Source organism: Trachypithecus francoisi, unplaced genomic scaffold (assembly GCF_009764315.1).
Source record: "Trachypithecus francoisi isolate TF-2019V2 unplaced genomic scaffold, Tfra_2.0 Lachesis_group5, whole genome shotgun sequence".
In the NCBI taxonomy this organism is placed as follows: Eukaryota; Metazoa; Chordata; class Mammalia; order Primates; family Cercopithecidae; genus Trachypithecus; species Trachypithecus francoisi.
Genome location: NW_022681470.1, coordinates 71,321,561 through 71,339,727, shown reverse-complemented (window position 1 = coordinate 71,339,727; position 18,167 = coordinate 71,321,561). Strand labels below are relative to the sequence as shown.

At 43.6% G+C, this 18,167-nt stretch overlaps 1 protein-coding gene across 3 annotated transcripts in view; it reads right to left on the bottom strand.

The window, feature by feature from the left end:
- The window catches only part of SMYD2 (SET and MYND domain containing 2), an 86,494-nt gene extending 69,059 nt beyond the window's left edge, over positions 1-17,435 (bottom strand). For all 3 annotated transcript variants that reach the window (XM_033200157.1, XM_033200156.1, XM_033200158.1), the window contains exon 1: positions 16,605-17,435. In XM_033200157.1, the coding sequence (XP_033056048.1) occupies positions 16,605-16,777 (173 nt within the window). In that variant the 5' untranslated portion in view covers positions 16,778-17,435. The remainder of the gene's footprint in view (positions 1-16,604) is intronic.
- Between the last annotated feature and the right edge of the window lie 732 nt (positions 17,436-18,167).

Genomic DNA, 18,167 nt, shown 5'->3' with positions numbered 1-18,167 from the left:
AAAAAAGGATGAGTTTGCTTCCTTTGTAGGCACATGGATGCAGCTGGAAACCATCATTCTTAGCAAACTATCACAAGAACAGAAAACCAAACACCGCATGTTCTCACTCATAGGTGGGAACTGAACAATGACATCACTTGGACTCGGGAAGGGGAACATCACACACTGGGGCCTATCATGGGGAGGGGAGAGGGGGAGGGATTGCATTGGGAGTTATACCTGATATAAATGATGAATTGATGGGTGCTGACGAGTTGATGGGTGCAGCACACCAACATGGCACAAGTATACATATGTAACAAACCTGCACGTTATGCACATGTACCCTAGAACTTAAAGTATAATAAAAAAAATAAAATAAAAAATTAAAAAATAAAAAATAAAAAATAATAATAATAATAAAAAAAGAACTGAACCCCAAAGGAGTGGAACAAAAAAGAAAGTGTAGAGTGAATCACTAATAACCTCTCACAGTGGTTCTCAACCTTGGCTGTCTGGGGCAGGGCTCATCAGTTCTCATTCAATTGGTATGTGTTGGGCCCAGGCACTAGGACTTTTAGAAAGCTCCCAGGAGATTCCAGTGTGCTTCTAGAATGTGGAGCCACAGGCCTATGGTAACACATTTGGGTGGAGTGGCTTTTTCATGCGGAAATTGCTGTATACAGTTGAAGCACTCTGCAAGGCAGATTGTTTAGATTTTTCTGATATTCTTAAGAATGAATCACAGGATGGATCAGATTGTTTAACTACCTTGATGATGAACGTTTACGTGAGAATAAAGTAGCTGACCCTGTCTTTTTCTAACCTGTGATGATGACGTATCCTAGAAGCAGGTGCAAGTTTTAGGAAAAAAATCCTCAGCTTTTGTTCTGCTGCTTCTTGATTCCTGTCTCACAATTTAGGATGAATATGATGAGTTACTCTTCCCTTCCCACTTCCCTCTCTCAAATCCTTTTTTCTTTCTGGTACTTGATGTGCTATGTGATCTGGGGCAAGTTATTAGTCCTTTCTGAACTTCAGTTTCCTTTACTGTCAAATAAAGATATCATTTCCACCTCATAGGTTTGCTATGAAAGTTAGATGAGAAAATGCAAGCAAAACATTTAACACATCGCTTAGAACACTGTAAACGTTCAATAAATGCTGGGTACTACCACACTTATAATTAGCCTTTGTGCTTTTTTTTTTAAATGATATCAACTATTGAAATATCATCAGCATAGTCTCACTCAGACTCATAGCTAGAGGATCTATGTTTCTAAAGCCTTTGTTTTATGGGCAAATATCTACCCTGCTGTGAACAGAAGGGTTCTCTGAACGTAAGAAATAGTTCCATCCACAAAGGAAGAAAAGAAATGTTACAGGAAAATGCAAGTATTTGATTATTACTGACTGGAACAGAACTTAGAAGACACGCTCCTGTCATTTCCTACTGGAGGAGACACACACAGTGATTAATTTCCTTGCTTTTAAAAATCAGAAACCATGAAGATCAACAAGTTAGAAATGTAATTAACAACTGCTAGTTAACGCGTTGCCGCAGGTGCTGCTGGTCTAGATAAAACGGATTTGATTCTGTAAGCTCCCTACTTTCTGCTACTGAAATGAATGCTTAGTGGGTTTCACCATGAAAGAAAATGATACTGGCATAGACGGGGTTTGCAATAACAATTACTTTTAACTAATGATGACAGAAGAAGTGACAAGTCTGCTCTGTTGAACAGAGGCAGCCCCAGCCAAATGAAAAAGAGAAAGGGAAAAAAGCCCAGCAGCGCAATATAACTTCACCATAGGTTGAAATAAGACAATCAGAAACAAAGTTAGCCTCCCACCCAGTGAGGGTGGTTATACTAGCAAGGCCTCCAATCTTGTTTAAGAGAAATAAAAATTGGAGGAATTGTGGCAGAACCCTATTATAACCCTGGTCAGGGGACAAGGATAATACTCAGGCTACAGGTTTTTGTGTAATAGTGAAAGGTGCTCCACACATCACTTTAATCCACAATGTAACAGTGAACGGGACCCATGTGCAGCAGGGGGCTTCTTCCCAGGGCTGTGCTGAACCTTCGCTCAGCACCAGGCTTTGTTCTGAGGCTTGTTAAAAGTTAGAACCCGCATCCTCTTGGGGAGGCAGGAAATATTTAGGGCAGTAAGGTGGCAACTAATAGGTTTTCCCAACTATTGGAACTGGAGCGGTAATTTACAAGGAGGAAGCTGGGTTTAGTGGTCAGGGTGATGGCTGACCTAGTTACAAAATAACACGGATTTGTTTTCATGCAGGCTCTGGCCCAGACAAAATTTACCTTTGCCTTAGAAAGAAAAAAAAAAATTCACAAAGCTTATGAATATAGGAGAGAAATATTTAGCCTGTGAAACAGTGAACATTACATTTTCGTTTCAGCCCCTGGACACCTATATCCGAATCTCCTCTTGTAGGCCCTGCACAATCTCTAATAGTTAAAGCTCGTCCAAAGAATGAATGTACGCACTTTTAAAATTTCACATTTTCCTCTGGAAATGCTTGGTCTTAACTTTCGTGCAAGGTCAGAATGACACTTCCTTGCTACTTTTATCTTTACTTCTCTAATGCCTTCTGATTGAAAAGTCAAAAGCAAAAAAACAACGAATGCCTTTCTAACTCAGTTCTCTCATAAAGGAACTGATAATAAAATAATATCGACCGTTTCTTCCAGTTAAATGACAAATGTTACTATTAGTACCTTGTAATGAATACTAATATTATGATAGTCCCCTATGCTTGCTGTTGCGTAAAACTCAGGTGATTAAATATCAAGGAAACGACAACACCAAAGTAATATAAATTTAACTACTTGAAAACTTAAAATACTCCTAACAGTATTCCTCACTTCAACATTCCGCACATAAAACAGAAATAAACCATGATAAAAATTCCTTTATAGTCTAATGCTAATTGTGAGTTCCCAGAACATGGTCAGGTCTGCTGCAGCAAAACATGAGTGTTAACTACCTATCCAGACAGACCTGTTCTGAATCTTACTTATGGGAAAATGTGTGTTTTTTGTCTGTTTGTTTGAGAGAGGGTCTTGTTCTGTCGCCTAGGCTGGAGTGCAGTGGCACAATCGTGGCTCACTACAACCTCTGGCCCCCAGGTTCAAGAGATTCTCCAGCCTCAGCCTCCAAGTAGCTGGGATTAATTACAGGCATGAACCACCACGCCCAGCTAATTTCTGTATTTTTAGTAGAGAGAGGGTTTCATCATGTTGTCCAGGCTGGTCTTGAGCTCCTGTCCTCAAGCCATCCACCCATCTTGGCCTCCCAAAGTGCTGGGATTACAGGCATAAGCCACCGCGCCTGGCCTGGAAAATGTTCTTTTTAATTGCCTACAAAAGAATTTTAAGAGTTGACATTCTCTCATCCCCTCAGTTTTATTTTCCTGCAAACAAAATATAAAAAATTGAATTACCAATTTGTTTAGGCGAATTACCCCCAATTGTGGACTTTACCTTGAAAACTTAAACTGATCAGATACCATGTGAACAGATTTAGCAGACGTTTTTCTTTCAATCCTTATTGATTTCATTTGTATTTCTCTGAATGAAGAACATTTTTTATACTATAAAATCTTGCACATGAGGCAGTAAGAAGACATGTTAATCTATAATAGCTAAGTAATTTATATTCAAAAGTGTTATTTTCTAGGTACAAAAGTACTGTGCTACAGCCATACTGGGAAATAATATTATTGTTAAAAAAAAAAAAATTTGAGCAGGTGGGCGCTGTGGCTCATGCCTGTAAATCCCAGCACTTTGGGAGGCCGAGGTGGGCGGATCACCTGAGGTCGGGAGTTCAAGACTAGCCTGACCAACATGGAGAAACTCCGTCATTACTAAAATTACAAAATTAGCCAGGCACGGTGGCCCATGCCTGTAATCCCAGCTACTCGGGAGGCTGAAGCAGGAGAATAGCTTGAACTCAGGAGGCGGAGGTTGCAGTGAGCCAAGATCGCGCCATTGCATTCCAGCCTGGGCAACAAGAGCAAAACTTCGTCGCCCCCCAAAAAAGAGCTATTTGGGGAAATCTGCCCTGCCTACATGAGAGTGGTAAATAAATATAAATATCAGGCAAAATGATTCGGCATCCAAATGGCCCACATGACCCGGAATTGAGAGCAGAAAGCTACCCCTAGGACTGAGCTCTTCGAAGACACAGAAGTTAGGGAAACAGCACCTACTGAGCATGTTGTCTTACTCATCTCTGAAACTCCACAGTGAGAGCACAATGCTTGAAAGAGTATGATGTTCAATAAATATAAATAGTAAATTATTGCAAAATACAAACAAGTCGATAAATAAAATGAAGGATGTGTGGGCTGAAGTAGTCAAGAAAAAGCTTTGGACCGGGCGCGGTGGCTCATGCCTATAATCCCAGCACTTTGGGAGGCCAAGGGGTGGATCACCTCAGGTTGGGAGTTCGAGACCAGCCTGGCCAACATGGTGAAACCCCATCTCTATGAAAAAATACAAAACTTAGCCAGGCATGGTGGCACGTGCCTGTAATCCCAGCTACTAAGTAGGCTGAGGCGGGAGAATCACTTGGACCTGGGAGGCGGAGGTTGCAATGAGCCAAGATTGTGCTATTGTGCTCCAGCCTGGGTGACAGAGAGAGACTCTGTCTCAAAAAAACAAAAAAGCAAAACAAAACAAAACAAAACAAAAAAACAGAAACAGAAAAAGCTTTGTTTGAAAGAGATGCAATTTGATCTGAATCTTTCTTGAGTATAAACAAACAGAGGCTCTAAGGCCTTACCTAGGAAGAAGGCAGAGGACAAGGAAGGAAATATTACAGAGAAAAGTATTCTAGATGACAAATGGACAATAGGAAGAATGAAGAATGACATTCCTCAGCTTTGCAAAGACCACCCAAATCGAACTTAGAGTCTAAGTCAAAATGCAGTGAGGGATAATGCTGGATATGATGGGAGGTGCACTTAGCAAAGAATCTGTCCTGAAGAAAGCAGGGAGTCAATGAAGAGTTCTGAGAGTATTTACAAGGAGTCATTTCCAAGAATGAACAGTTGCAGATTAAGAGAGGTGATGAGGCCTATGCAAAGGGCCACTAGTAAGATAAGATGCAGAAATGAGACTAATACATTTCACAAATATTTACTGCAGGAACAGAGGCCAGTCTTCTTGCTAAATCCTGGGGTTACAAAGATGACTAAGACCTAATTCATGCATACAAAGAGTAAGTGTGATAAAGGAAGTTTGTATGAGGTGCTGTGGGAGCAAAGAGGAAGGGAACTAATCCAGCCTGCAGAAATCAGGACAGATTTCTCAGAACCAAAGGAGTGAGCCAGGCAAAGAGGGACACAGACAGGAGAATCAGCAAGGTGCATATATGTGTGTGCATGTGTGTATTCATTACTATAAGCAATTTAGGATGACCAGAGTGAAAATAACACAGCAGAGCAAGCTAGACTCAGATATGTCTCCTGAAGCCCTTACTCTACCCATGGAGTTCTATCAGGGGCAATCCTCAGATTCACAGACAGAGTAGATCAAGAAAGGTGGGCTTCTCTCTCTCTCTCTCTCTCTCTCTGCACCTAGAAAATATTTAGTAGCTGAGTATCTTGTAAAGCTGGAACATGTGCAGAAATCAATTAAATATTGGATGAAATAGATTTTTCCTAAATCCCTACTTCCTTGTTAACTTGAATGTTTTAAAGTTAAAAAAGAAAACAAAAAACAAAACCCTAAACGTTTTTTTAGATTACTGTTTAAAATATTTACTCAGGTGGCCGGGCGTGGTGGCTCACGCCTGTAATCCCAGCACTTTGGGAGGCCAAGGCTGGTGGATCACGAGGTCAGGAGATCGAGACCATCCTGGCTAACACAGTGAAATGCCGTCTCTACTAAAAATACAAAAAAATTAGCCAGGCCTGTGGCAGGCACCTGTAGTCCCAGCTACTCAGGAGGCTGAGGCAGGAGAATGGCATGAACCTGGGAGGTAGAGCTTGCAGTGAGCCAAGATCGAGCACTCTAGCCTGGGCAACAGAGCAAAACTCTGTCTCAAAATAAAATAAAATATTTACTCAGGTGTATGGATAGGCCATATTTCATTAACTTCTAAAATATATCTACCCAGAGCTGCTGCTATTTTAACCAACATAGGGATGTTGCCAATTCACTGGACCTAAGTATTATCTTATCAAAGCTCTCTCTTAGCTTGTGTCAGTCATGAGACAGGGTGTTGTGGTTGTAGGGGTGATGTCCTTCCTCATCCATCACAAGGGTCATGGCCAACACCCCTGGAAGAAAAGACAGATTAACAAGATAAAAACATAACAAATTGATTTAGTCAAAGTTTTTACGTGACACAAGATCCTTCAGAATGAGAGCCCAATAACTCAAGAACTCAAGGAAAACTGCCTGTTTATGCTTAGGTTCAATGAAGAATGGACAAAAGGGTATGAGCTAATAATGGTAATAGGCTGACGGGCAGGGAAGGTCACAGAGTCTTTGCTTCTGAGGTCCTTCCAACCCCCTTCCGTGGAGAGTGCTCTGTATGCCAAAGGGCCAAACTTTGGGGTATCATTTTCTGAGTCCCAACATGGTTAAACATTCTGGTTAACAGAATGTTCTTCATGACATATATGGATGACCAGAAGAAATAAAAAGAACATAACCGGCAAACCTTCCTGCCTTTTATACAGCATCTGCTGAAGCCTTACAAAGTCCAGGAATTGGGGGTAAAATAAAGATGAACAAAAGCTGCTGGAAAATAAGCTCCATGGTGGTAGGGATTTTTGTTCCTTTTCTTTGGAGTTGTTTTCCAGAATTATAGAACCCACTAAGTATCCATAAATGCAAATGTTTTTGAATGAGTTAAAAAACAGAATTCCTACCCTTAGGGAGTATACTATTGGCTCATAATTAAATCTGTCTTATTGTTGAGGTTTTAAGAACATATGAGGTTATTGCTGTGAACAGCAACTGTCACTGTACCACAGATTCATGGAATTGACAGAGAAGAGATTTTTCAGGTGGCAAATGAGCAAATGTTTCCTACCCAAACATCACCAGAGTAAGAAAAATCACCATCTCATCAAAAATATGAGTCAGTACCTACATCCCTGAAGAGTCTTTCTTGGTCCCCATAGATTAAAGAGAACCCAGATTTCAACATAACTCCTTCCAAGTGCCAAGACATAAAATCCTTGAGATTTTTATCTGGCTCTAATAAAAACCTGTATCTTTTTGGACAGCCAGATTATCTTATCATGTCCCTCCCCCAACATACATTCAGGTCTTCAAGTCCTGTGTGAATTTCACTTCTCTAGCAAGTTGTCCTTGTTTCTCTTCTCCTCCATGGTGACTCTGTGTCCCCTGGGCACCGACACACCCTGTGCATCACAGAGCACTCGCTAAGACACAACTGTGTCTTTGTTGTTACAGCATGCATTCATTTTTATCTCTAGGGACTATAAACTTGCCAAAGACAAGCACTTATGAATTCTCAGATCCACTTTTTCTATAAAAGCTAACCCAATCCATTTTAATAATATACATGCAATATTTCTACCTAGTCATCCGAAACCTTCCACTTCATGGACAAGAGTCACTAGATTTTATGTTAATAAATTGACACAAGGAGTCCCATACTATTTTTAAATTTTTGATTGAAGAAGAATCTGAGAGACACAGCTGGATTCTCAGCGAATGTATGGACTAGAAAGATAAGTTGTTTCCTGAACCTTCAAGACTTTTTTGTATTATTTTCCTGCTAAATTGCATATTTCTGTCCTTCAGAGAAGTCTTGAAGAGATCTGATTTCCTTCTGTTCTATTGTGTTGGTGTGAACGCCTTTGCAATTGAATAGGAAGCCTCGGAGGGTGGCAGGAACAAGTCAGCAGAAGTTACACAAAGTGAGGTGTGTGCTTTGTGACTGGTTAGAGCTCTAATGAGGCCAAGGTCATGGGTTCAACCCCTGAAAAGGCAGGTACTTCAGTTAATTCCCTGCCAAAGGACTGCACCCCTAAACTACTGCAGATTTCCTAGAAATCCAAAGAAGTGAACGTTGGGGATGTGGGTGGGCTAACAATGCAAGTTCCTGAGAGGCAAAGGAGACCTGAAAATGCCCTGCCTCCCCCAATGTCAGAACAGGCCACTCATCAGGAGGAAGGGGCCAGTGCAGGGGCCCCTGCCCTGACACAGCTACAGAAAAACGCTGAATGAGCAGGAGGATCAGAACAGAGCTCAAGGTCTGAATCTGCCAAGTACAACCAGGATGCCTTGTTCTAGGTGTGTCTAGTTCCTGAGTGATCATCAGGACACACATACATACACATGTATTCAAAGATACACCACCAAACCCATAGAGGAGCTGCCTGTGAGAAGAGCCAGAAATGAGAGGAGACATTCTGAAAAGCCAAACTTGCCTTGCACATACCAGATAAAAGCATGCCTTGAACTCAGAAGTATGATTACCTCAACTGTACATCTGAGGTCCAAAAAAAGATGTGTATGGATGGGGGGAGTGAATTTAGTTATTCATGACTCCAGGAAGATAAAGCATGCTTGTAATTATTGATGGCTTCCTTCGAGGACAGAAATAAAGTGGCATAAAATAGTAATTATTTCATATTTTTAGACTGACAGGGAAAAGAGGAGGGAATATTAACCTAAGTTCAAAGCAGTAAGCCTAAAACACCCAAATACAGTAGAAACTTCCTTTGCAATTCTCTCACTATATCAAATCCTAAAAGACAATTTTGCTGTCCTGAATTCTCACGAATTCTGAGCTCTCCTCAAGACCAGGTTCCTGCCAAACTATAGCAGTGAGCCCTGCATCTTCTCAAAGAAATTTAACATAGTTTTACAAGAACCTTCTTACAGGTGGTGTGCAACTTGCCTGTTCTACATGAGTACCAACCAGGGGCCTCCTCCTATCGCTGCACCATAAATTCCATTTCCACAACTCAGCGATTTAACTTCTGTAGAGAGCGAGCCTGAAGAATGGATTTGCTTAAGGAGGAAAAAAAAAAAAGGCTATTGGCTGATGCTGCCCTATCACACGGCACAGAAACAAACTTTTTCTTTTTTTATTATACTCTAAGTACTAGGGTACATGTGCACAACGAAACTCTTTATATGTAGGTATAAAGGCTGAGATGACTAACTCTGGTTTAGTCCTAGCGTAATATTAAAAATATCCCAAGCCCACAAAAGGATCAAAGCCTCATGTTCTTTTTATGTTTTATTACATAGTAATTCATACATATAAAAGAATATGTGTAGCTCTTATGCAAATTTCAAAGCATTATAATCTAAGCCCATATCAGCATAAAATATAGATCTAAAGTGGCTGAATCATTTTTTAAAACTTAAAACAATTATTTAAACAATGCATTCGTTTGTTAAATTGTTGGGCAATTATAAATTGTGTTCAATCAAGGAGGTATCAGAGATGGATTAAGTCCCCAGTCTCCAGGGAACCACACAGTAGTAAAGTAGGGTTAAGGGCCCAGATGAACCACACAGTAGGTTCAGGCCAAAGGGGGCACAGGAAGATCACACAAGGAACATGGGGATTTGGCTCCATCCTTGAAGGTTACGGAGTCCAGCCTTTAAAAGGCACGCAATAAATATTTGACAAAAAAGGTATGAAATTCAGAGAAACTGCTTAACTTCTCTAACACTCAGTTTCTTTCTATGTAAAATGGAATAAGGCCCTGTGTATCCCAGCCATCCTTGGAAGGATCAAAATAAGAATGTATCTGGAAATGCTTTATGGGCTGCAAAGAGCAATATGATTTAAAGAAATGCCATTTTATACAGGTTCTTCAGATTTTTTTTGATTGAGAGGATTCTGTGCAATTGCTTTGGGGAGGGAAAGGTGTTAGATGGTGGTTTTAACTCACCAGGGTTTGAATTTCACTTCAGGATATCCTGCTGTTATTCTGTCTCTTTCATCTGAAATCGGTTCCAAACGTGCAGCTTGGTCACTAAGTCCCTATAAGCTATAACAGAAATTATGTTCCCCGCATATGAAAAATAACGTGAGTTACAGCACCTGGCACATTTGAAGTCTTAAAGGCCGGCTCCTTGCTGCAGCTGAAACAATTGTGCTGAAAGTAAAAGGCAGAAAGGAGCCCTGATATCCTTGCAATGTGGAAAATTCTGTTTCCTTCCATTTCTCTCTATAAATATTTGTTTAATCTTATTAAAAGAATATTAGAGTGCCTAAGCACTTTGGAGTGAGAAAAGGCTCTTTTTTGAAGGTTTACCTGTGTAGGTATGTTATATTATTTCCATTAGGTTTTGAAAAATCCTGAAAACTGACCCCAGACGCCCATCATTAATTCTGGGGAACCCAAGGTTGAGAAGTGCTGGTTGTGGCTATGGGTCAACAGCCCATCTTTTTTTTTTTTTGAGACATAGTCTAACTGTCACCCAGGCTGAGTACAGTGGCAAAATCTCAGCTCGCCACAACCTCCACCTCCCGGGTTCAAGCGATTCTCCTGCCTCAGCCTCCCAAGGAACTGAGATTATAGGCACCCGCCACTATGCCCAGTTAATTTTGTATTTTTAGTAGAGATGAGGTTTCACCACGTTGGCCGGGCTGCTCTCAAACTCCTGACCTCAGGTGATCTGCCCACCTCGGTTTCCCAAAGTGCTGGGATTACAGGTGTGAGTCACCGTGTCCAGCCAATAGGCCAGTTTAATGGTGATTCCACTGGTCAACAATTTCCAGTATTTCCTTCCCAGTATCCACCCCTCCCTATAACTCCATAAAAACGCCCCTAAAATTGTAATATTTTATCACACAATTTAATTAAGTTAGAAACATTTAGCCAGCAGAGTTCATCAAACAAGTATAAGTAAGAGATCAGGCCAGGCATGGTGGCTCATGCCTGTAATCCCAGCACTTTGGGAGGCCGAGGCAGGCAGATCACCTGAGGTCAGGAGTTCAAGACCAGCCTGGCCAACATAGTGAAATACCATTTCTACTAAAAATACAAAAATTAGCCAGGCATGGTGGTACACGCCTGTAATCCCAGCTACTCGCGAGGCTGAGGCAGGAGACTCACTTGAACCTGAGAGGCGGAGACTGTGCCATTGCACTCTAGCCTGGGTTACAGAGTGAGACTCTATCTCAAAAAAAAAAATAAAAGAGAGAGATCAGGGTGTGATTTTGATGGCTCCCTGTGTGCGAGGGTTGTACTGAGTACCTAACTTTCTTCACTCTGTCATTTAATTCTCAAGCTGAGCTTGGTAGGGTGGTGTTCGTATGCTTTTATTTTTTTGAGATGGAGGCTAGAGTGCAGTGGCGTGATCTCAGCTCACTGCAACCTCTGCCTCCTGGGTTCCTAAGTTCAAGCCATTCTCCTGCCTCAGCCTCCCAAGTAGTTGGGACTATATCACACCCGGCTAATTTTTGTATTTTCAGTGGAGACAGGGTTTCACTGTGTTGGCCAGGCTGGTCTCAAACTCCTGACCTCGAGTGATCCATCCACCTCAGCCTCCCAAAGTGTTGGGATTACAGGCGTGAGCCACCATGCCCAGCCCGCACTTTTTTATTTTTATTTTTTTAAGAGACAGGGTCTCACTTTGTCTCCCAGGCCGGAGTAAGTGATATGGCTCACTGCAGCATCAGCCTCCTGACTCAGGGGATCTTCTCACCTCAGCCTACCCAAGTGTAGCTAGGACTACAGGACTGGGCTACCACAGCTGGCTAAAGTAAATACTTTTTTTTTTTTTTTGTAGAGAATGAGGTCTTGCTACATTGCCCAGGCAGGTCTCAAAATCCTGGCTTCAAGCGATCCTCCCACCTCAGCCTACCAAGTGCTGGGATTAATGGCACTAGCATTAGTATGCACATTTTACAGATAAGGGAACCTGGGAATTCAGAGAGGTTAAGTGATAACTGGCCTAAAGACAAACCATCAGGAAAGAATAAAACCAGAATTCAAACCCAATCCACCTGCCACAAAGTCCCTGCTTTGCGCTTTCTACTGAAATAAGGTCATGCACTAACAACATTTCAGTCAATGACAGACCATGTGAACAAAGGTGGTCCCATAAGATTGTAATACTATATTCTCACTGTGCCTTTTCTATGTTTAGATATGTTTGGATACACAAATACTTACCATCGTGTTACAATTGCCTACAGTATTCAGTACAGAAACATGCTGTACAGGTTTGTAACCTAGGAGCAATAGGCTACATCATACAGCCTAGGTGAATAGTAGACTCTCTCATGTAGCTTTGTGTAAGTACACTCTAGCATGCTGGCACAAGGACCAAACTGCTTTACTAAGGCAGTTCTTGGAATATATCCCTGTCATTAAGTTATGCATTAATGTACAGGAAACCTTGAAATACTGAAAGGCGGAAAGTGAAAACAGCATTTCCTTACCTAACATACAGATTGCTGAATTTAGTATTCTTTAATGGAACTGTTTACAGGAAATCTGTTGTATGTATGTTTTAATCTTACCACCTATTTTATAAAACTACATCTAAAAAAAAAGGGGAACCCCTTTATTAGAGCACACATTCAATTTTTTTTAATTCAGAAAACATAATGATTTAAATCCATCTGAAGCCACTTCTCCCCCGAGACAACTCTGAAAGCACTCTGAGGAGAGCCAGAGTCACAGCAGCCCTGGGGACAAGGTCCCCTTCTCATGCACAGCTTCAGGCAGCCAGAACCAGGGCTAGTTCAGAGAACTTCAGGAAAACAGCATTAGGATTTCATGGCCCTTAATACTGATAAAGATCAACTAAAAATTATTCTGCTGGTTTGATAAAACAAGAGGAAAGCTAAGATGAATACACTAGGGAATAAATCTGGGGGACATGAGAAAAAAGTCTTTATAACTGCTGAAGCAGGACACCTTAATCACAGCATTTGGCTCATGCAAACAATTTAATTTTTAAAACAACTAATCTAAGCCAGACATGACTGAAATTCACTGAAACTGGGTTCTAACAGCTCTATTCCAAGGAGGCTAAATGGGCTTTCCTGGTTCCCCCCTACACTCAGAAGAAACAAGGAAATGACAATAATCTCACCCTTAAATAACCCATGAGCCAAGAGAACAAAATATCAAAAGGGAGACATCTGCCTACCTGAGGAACGGCACACAGAACAAATATTTAAATGGAACCCTGTCTCCTTCTAAGACAAATCACATTGGGTGTTAAAACATGTCTAGGCCAGGTGCGGTGGCTCATGCCTGTAACCCTAGCACTTCAGGAGGCCGAGGCGGGCAGATCACTTGAGGTCAGGAGTTCGAGCCCAGCCTGGCCAACATGATGAAACCCTGTCTCTACTAAAAATACAAAAATTAGCCGGAAATTGCTTGAACCCGGGAGGCGGAGGTTGCAGTGAGCCAAGATCGTGCCACTGCACTCCAGTCTGGGCAACAGAGCGAGATGAGATTATGCCTCAAAAAAAAAAAAAGTCTGAAACTCAGTTTAAAACACAACATACTTGGCCGCGTGCGGGGGCTCACGTCTGTAATCCCAGCAGTTTGGGAGGCTGGGAGTTTGAGACCAGCCTGACCAACATGGAAAACCCCCATCTCTACTAAAAATAGAAAATTAGCCGGGCATAGTGACGCATTCCTATAATCCCGGCTACTCGGGAGGCTGAGGCAGGAAAATTGCTTGAACCCAGGAGGCAGAGGTTGCGGTGAGCTGAGATCGCGCCATCGCACTCCAGTCTGGGCAACAAGAGCGAAACTCTGCTTCAAAACAAACAAACATATCTATATATCTGGGAAAAAAAAAAAAAAAACACTCCAAAAAACGGTGATAAATGGCCAAAATATGTATGTGTGCGTTTATGTGTATATGTGTGTATAAAGTGTATCTGAGAAGTCTGATAGGGACAGCTTTCAAGTGGAAGAAATTTATATAATATTATTGGGAGCTGCCTTCTAGCAGCTCAGGCAAGATACACATCTTCTCCAGTGGCACCCACCAGACTGAGAAACGTGATACAAATTAAAAACTCCTCAAAGCAAACCTTTGTCTGAATTGCCCTGACCATAAGAATCCCATTCTGTTGAGACTTAAGACATTTTCCATTATTTCTCAATTTGTAGAATATACTTATTCCTACCTAAAGAAATAACTTTTTTTTCCTTCAAAAAAAGTTAGATCCTGATACAATTAATATGACATGGAAATTCTTGGGTAGTTCATTTATCTTAAGCAATACTGTTTACATTAAACTTCTGGCAAAAGAAAGGATAAGGGGCAGCTTTCTTTTGGGTGTGTGGGGCTGAGGCAGGCAGCAGATTTTGACCTGTACGTATGAACATTTGCAGAATTCTACTCCAATACTTTGAGGCCCTATGGAGGAAAATACACGTTCCCCTCATACATCTGGACAGACTGATCTGTCCTAGGTCATACATGAATTGTAGACAGAGGAACTGATGCTGAATCTATCAGATGATCTAACCACTAATACTAAACGATTCACATTTCATAGAAATCATAAAGTAGGGTACAAAGATATTTCTAATTGTGTAAGTATCATGGCTATCATTTCTTTTGTATTATTTTAATTGATTTCAAAAAATTCTTTGGGGAAACAGAGAGGAAATAAACCATAGATATTGACAGAAGTTCAGGGAAATCAAACAGAGAAGGGGTTTGCAAGTCGTAATAACACCCCATTGCAAGTTGCAGCCCTGGTGAGGGACCCAAGGCAACAGTGAATAACACTAATAAATGTCAATCAGAAAAATGCAGCAACAAAAAAGGCAGCAAACTGTCACATATGGCAGAATAATCCAGGCTGAATGCTTTGTGAAGTTGCATCTCACCATCCACTAACGTTCTAAGGTTGGGAGTATGCGTAGTAGAAACAATTAGGAGACTTACGGCTAAACAGAAGCATCTCTCAGTTCTTCTAATCCCTTCTAAACCCAGAGGGATTTGATCTTTCATTCACTGGGGGCCAGGAATGGCAACTACCCATATAAAGTAAGCACCTACTATGTGCCTGGCATCCATGGTCTTAGGTGATGGCTTCCAGGAATTGCCAGGATCCCTGATGGAGGCTCCTTCTGTGCTGCCTGACCTGCTTTGCTCCTGCCACTGCAGACACCCACGCTGCTGCAGACTCCGAGCCACAGCAAGGCTCAGAAGATCAAGGGACCAGTCACAGCAGCCTTTTTAACTTTGGGAAAACCCAATGCTCACTTCACTCAAACGTTGCAAAGTGGTGCCATGACCCTTTAGCTCTTGGCTCACCAATTCAAAGAGCCACATCACATACAGCCCTTAAGCTGCCCACGGCATGATTCCGTGTCTAGTTCCTTTCCAGGTCCCCCCAAGCGGAAGACAGTTCTGGCAGGGAGTCTGGGCAAGATTACTACAATATTTAGCCTTTGTCCCTTCTTTTGCTATGTCTTATTGTAGAATAAGGCATACAGGTCTGAGAGATTGAGTATGCTGGACCTGAGACCTGTACTCAAAAGGTCCCTGCAGGACTGCAGGTCAGCTTAATCCAGCCCAGGAATCTCCATTTCAAAGATGAAGAAACTGAGGTTCAAAGAAAGCAAAACATGGTCTCTACTCAGAGTACTGGAAGGCCTGATATAAACTTAACCCCAAAGCCATACCTCCTGCCTTAGTAAATTTACTGAGCACCTAACCAGTAAGAAATAGGTAGAAGTGAATGAGGCTAGATTTCACTTCCTTCACTACTGGTGTGAATGGATAAAGGTAACCCCACTTTCTCTCTGGGCTTTAGTTTTCTTATCTATTAAGTGAAAGACAGGATCGAATTGGTGATTTCTAATGTGCCTTTCAGCTCTGAAACTCTCATAAGAGTTGAGGATATAATTATATGTGTTGGTGTGTGCAAATGTATGTGCATCATATAAACAAACACAGACACATATATACATATGGTATCTTACAATTAAATACCATTAGCAACCACATATCTTGCCCAATCCCTTACTGCGACCATGTCTTCCTAATCCCAAACCAAAACTGGACACTGCAACTCATCGTTGCAGCGCCTCAGAATCCAGGGCGTGTGGTCAGTGCTCACTGGCGTCCCTCCAAACACCCATGTAAGCGTACTTTAACACGTAAACGTACTTTACAAGACATATACTAAGTCATTAAATTCCTTGGAAGAAACGGCCAATTTGAGGCAGGGCTGGCCTGTGGGGAACAGAACACACCGCAGGAAGCATAAGTTAAAGGTGACAGCCCGTGGCTGCCCAAATTTGGGGCTCCGCTGCCAACGCACCGGGAGGGCAGTGAGTGTCCAGGCTTGGAACAAGCCTGGCTCGGAGCCCACATTTGAAGACAGGAACCTGCACTCCCGAGTTTGCGCATCCTGCGTGAGCAACTCTGAAAACGTGTAGCGCAGGGCGTGCAGCGGACACCGGTCCTATTTCCTCTCGCACGTGGTGCCCGGCGTGAGGCTGCAGCGCGGGGCCTCCTCCCCTCCCCGCCCCCCACTCCGCCCCAGCGGCCGGCGCTAGGACCCCGCGAGCCGCACGCACTTCCTGGTGCCGCGATCCAAGCCTCCCGCTCGGCGCCCCCAGCTCCCGCCCGCCGCCGCCGCCGCCGCCGCCCTACCTGGCGAAGCAGTACTCGCAGTGGTTGCCCCGCTCGTTGACCGTGAGCACGTAGGCATAGGCCGGGCAGGAGAACAGCAAGTCCCCCACCTGGAAGGGCTGCAGAGCCCGCAGCCCCCGGCCCTTGCCCGGGCTGCAGAAGCGCTCCAGGCCGCCGAGGCCCTCGGCCCTCATGGTGGCGGCGGGGCGCGGGCGCCGGCTGTGCCCGAGCTGCGGCTCCTGGCGAGCTGTTATTGGAGACGCGTCACCCAGAGCTGCGGGGGGCGGGGTGGGAGCCGCCCGGCAGACGCGGCGGCGGCTCCCCGCTCCCCGGAAGGGACGGCGGCCCCGCCCGGGCCTCGCGCGGCCCCGCCCCGCGCCAGGACCCTCGGCGGCCGCCCCGCGCGCGCTCCGGGCCGTTTCCGGTGTGGCCGCGACAAAGAGCCGCAGCACCTTTGGCTTCTGCGAGGAGGGCGTGAGGCGTGTGCGCCTCCGCGGCGTCTCCACGGAGCAAGCGGGACGCGCCCTCCTCCTCGGTGGGAGGGGGGTCACCTGCGCGGAGCAGGTATCCGAGGGCCACCCCTAGACAGTCAGCCTGGCCCGAAGGATGACCAGCACCCGGTAAATAGAAGGGGGCGAAGCCGACTCCCAAACCGTTCACTTGCCCTTGTAAAGACCCTAGAGGCAGTGATCGAGGAACGCCAAGGAGAAAGCGGCAGAGGGGAAACCACAGTAGAGAAGTTTGGTGTGCAGAGGGTTGACGTGTGCTTTTCCAAGGTTAGAGGTTTTTAAACCTTGTGGCTCTAATGAGAACGTAGTTTGCCCTCTGCTTCTCTAGTAGAATTACATGGACGGAAGAGGAAATGCACTGGCCAGCCCAGCTCACCTAGTCTCTGCATGCTGCGAACGATGCAGAGGAAGCCAGAGATAACCTTGCCTTCAAGGAATTTAGGCTGTTGGGGGATAATGCGATGCTGTGCCCAGTGTCCAGGACACTTCGCTAGAGTTTGCAGTGGTTTTAATATGCTTGACCACCCACCAACTGTGATCTTAGAAAAGTCACTTGGGTTAGGAGTCAGAGGATTTAAAGCCCACAAAGCCTGAAACGTACATCCTGTACACATGCACGCTATTACTTTTCATACGAGAAAGGAAAAATATAATACGTGTTCCACGTGATTATGTAAAGACTGGAATTGATGTACATGCGGTAAAGACTAAAATTGTGACGAGATCATTTAGCAGAAAACACTACTTCAAACTAGAACCTCAAACAGTTACCTCTGTAAGTTCAGGACTGGTTTAGCAAGGGGAAAGGATGAATATGACTGGAGATGTAAAATCAGTGGAATTTTTGGCATTTCAGTAAAATGGCTTTATCAGCTGGGTGTGGTGGCTCAGCCCTGTAATCCCAACACTGTGGGAGGCCAAGGTGGGAGGATCACTTGAGCCCAGGAATTGGAGAATTGGAGACCAGCTTGGGCAACATAAAGTCCCCATCTCTATGGGAAATTTACCTCTCAAGTGGTGCTGAGGTAGGAGGATTGCTTGAGCCTGGGAAGTCGAGGCTGCAGTGAGCTGTAAT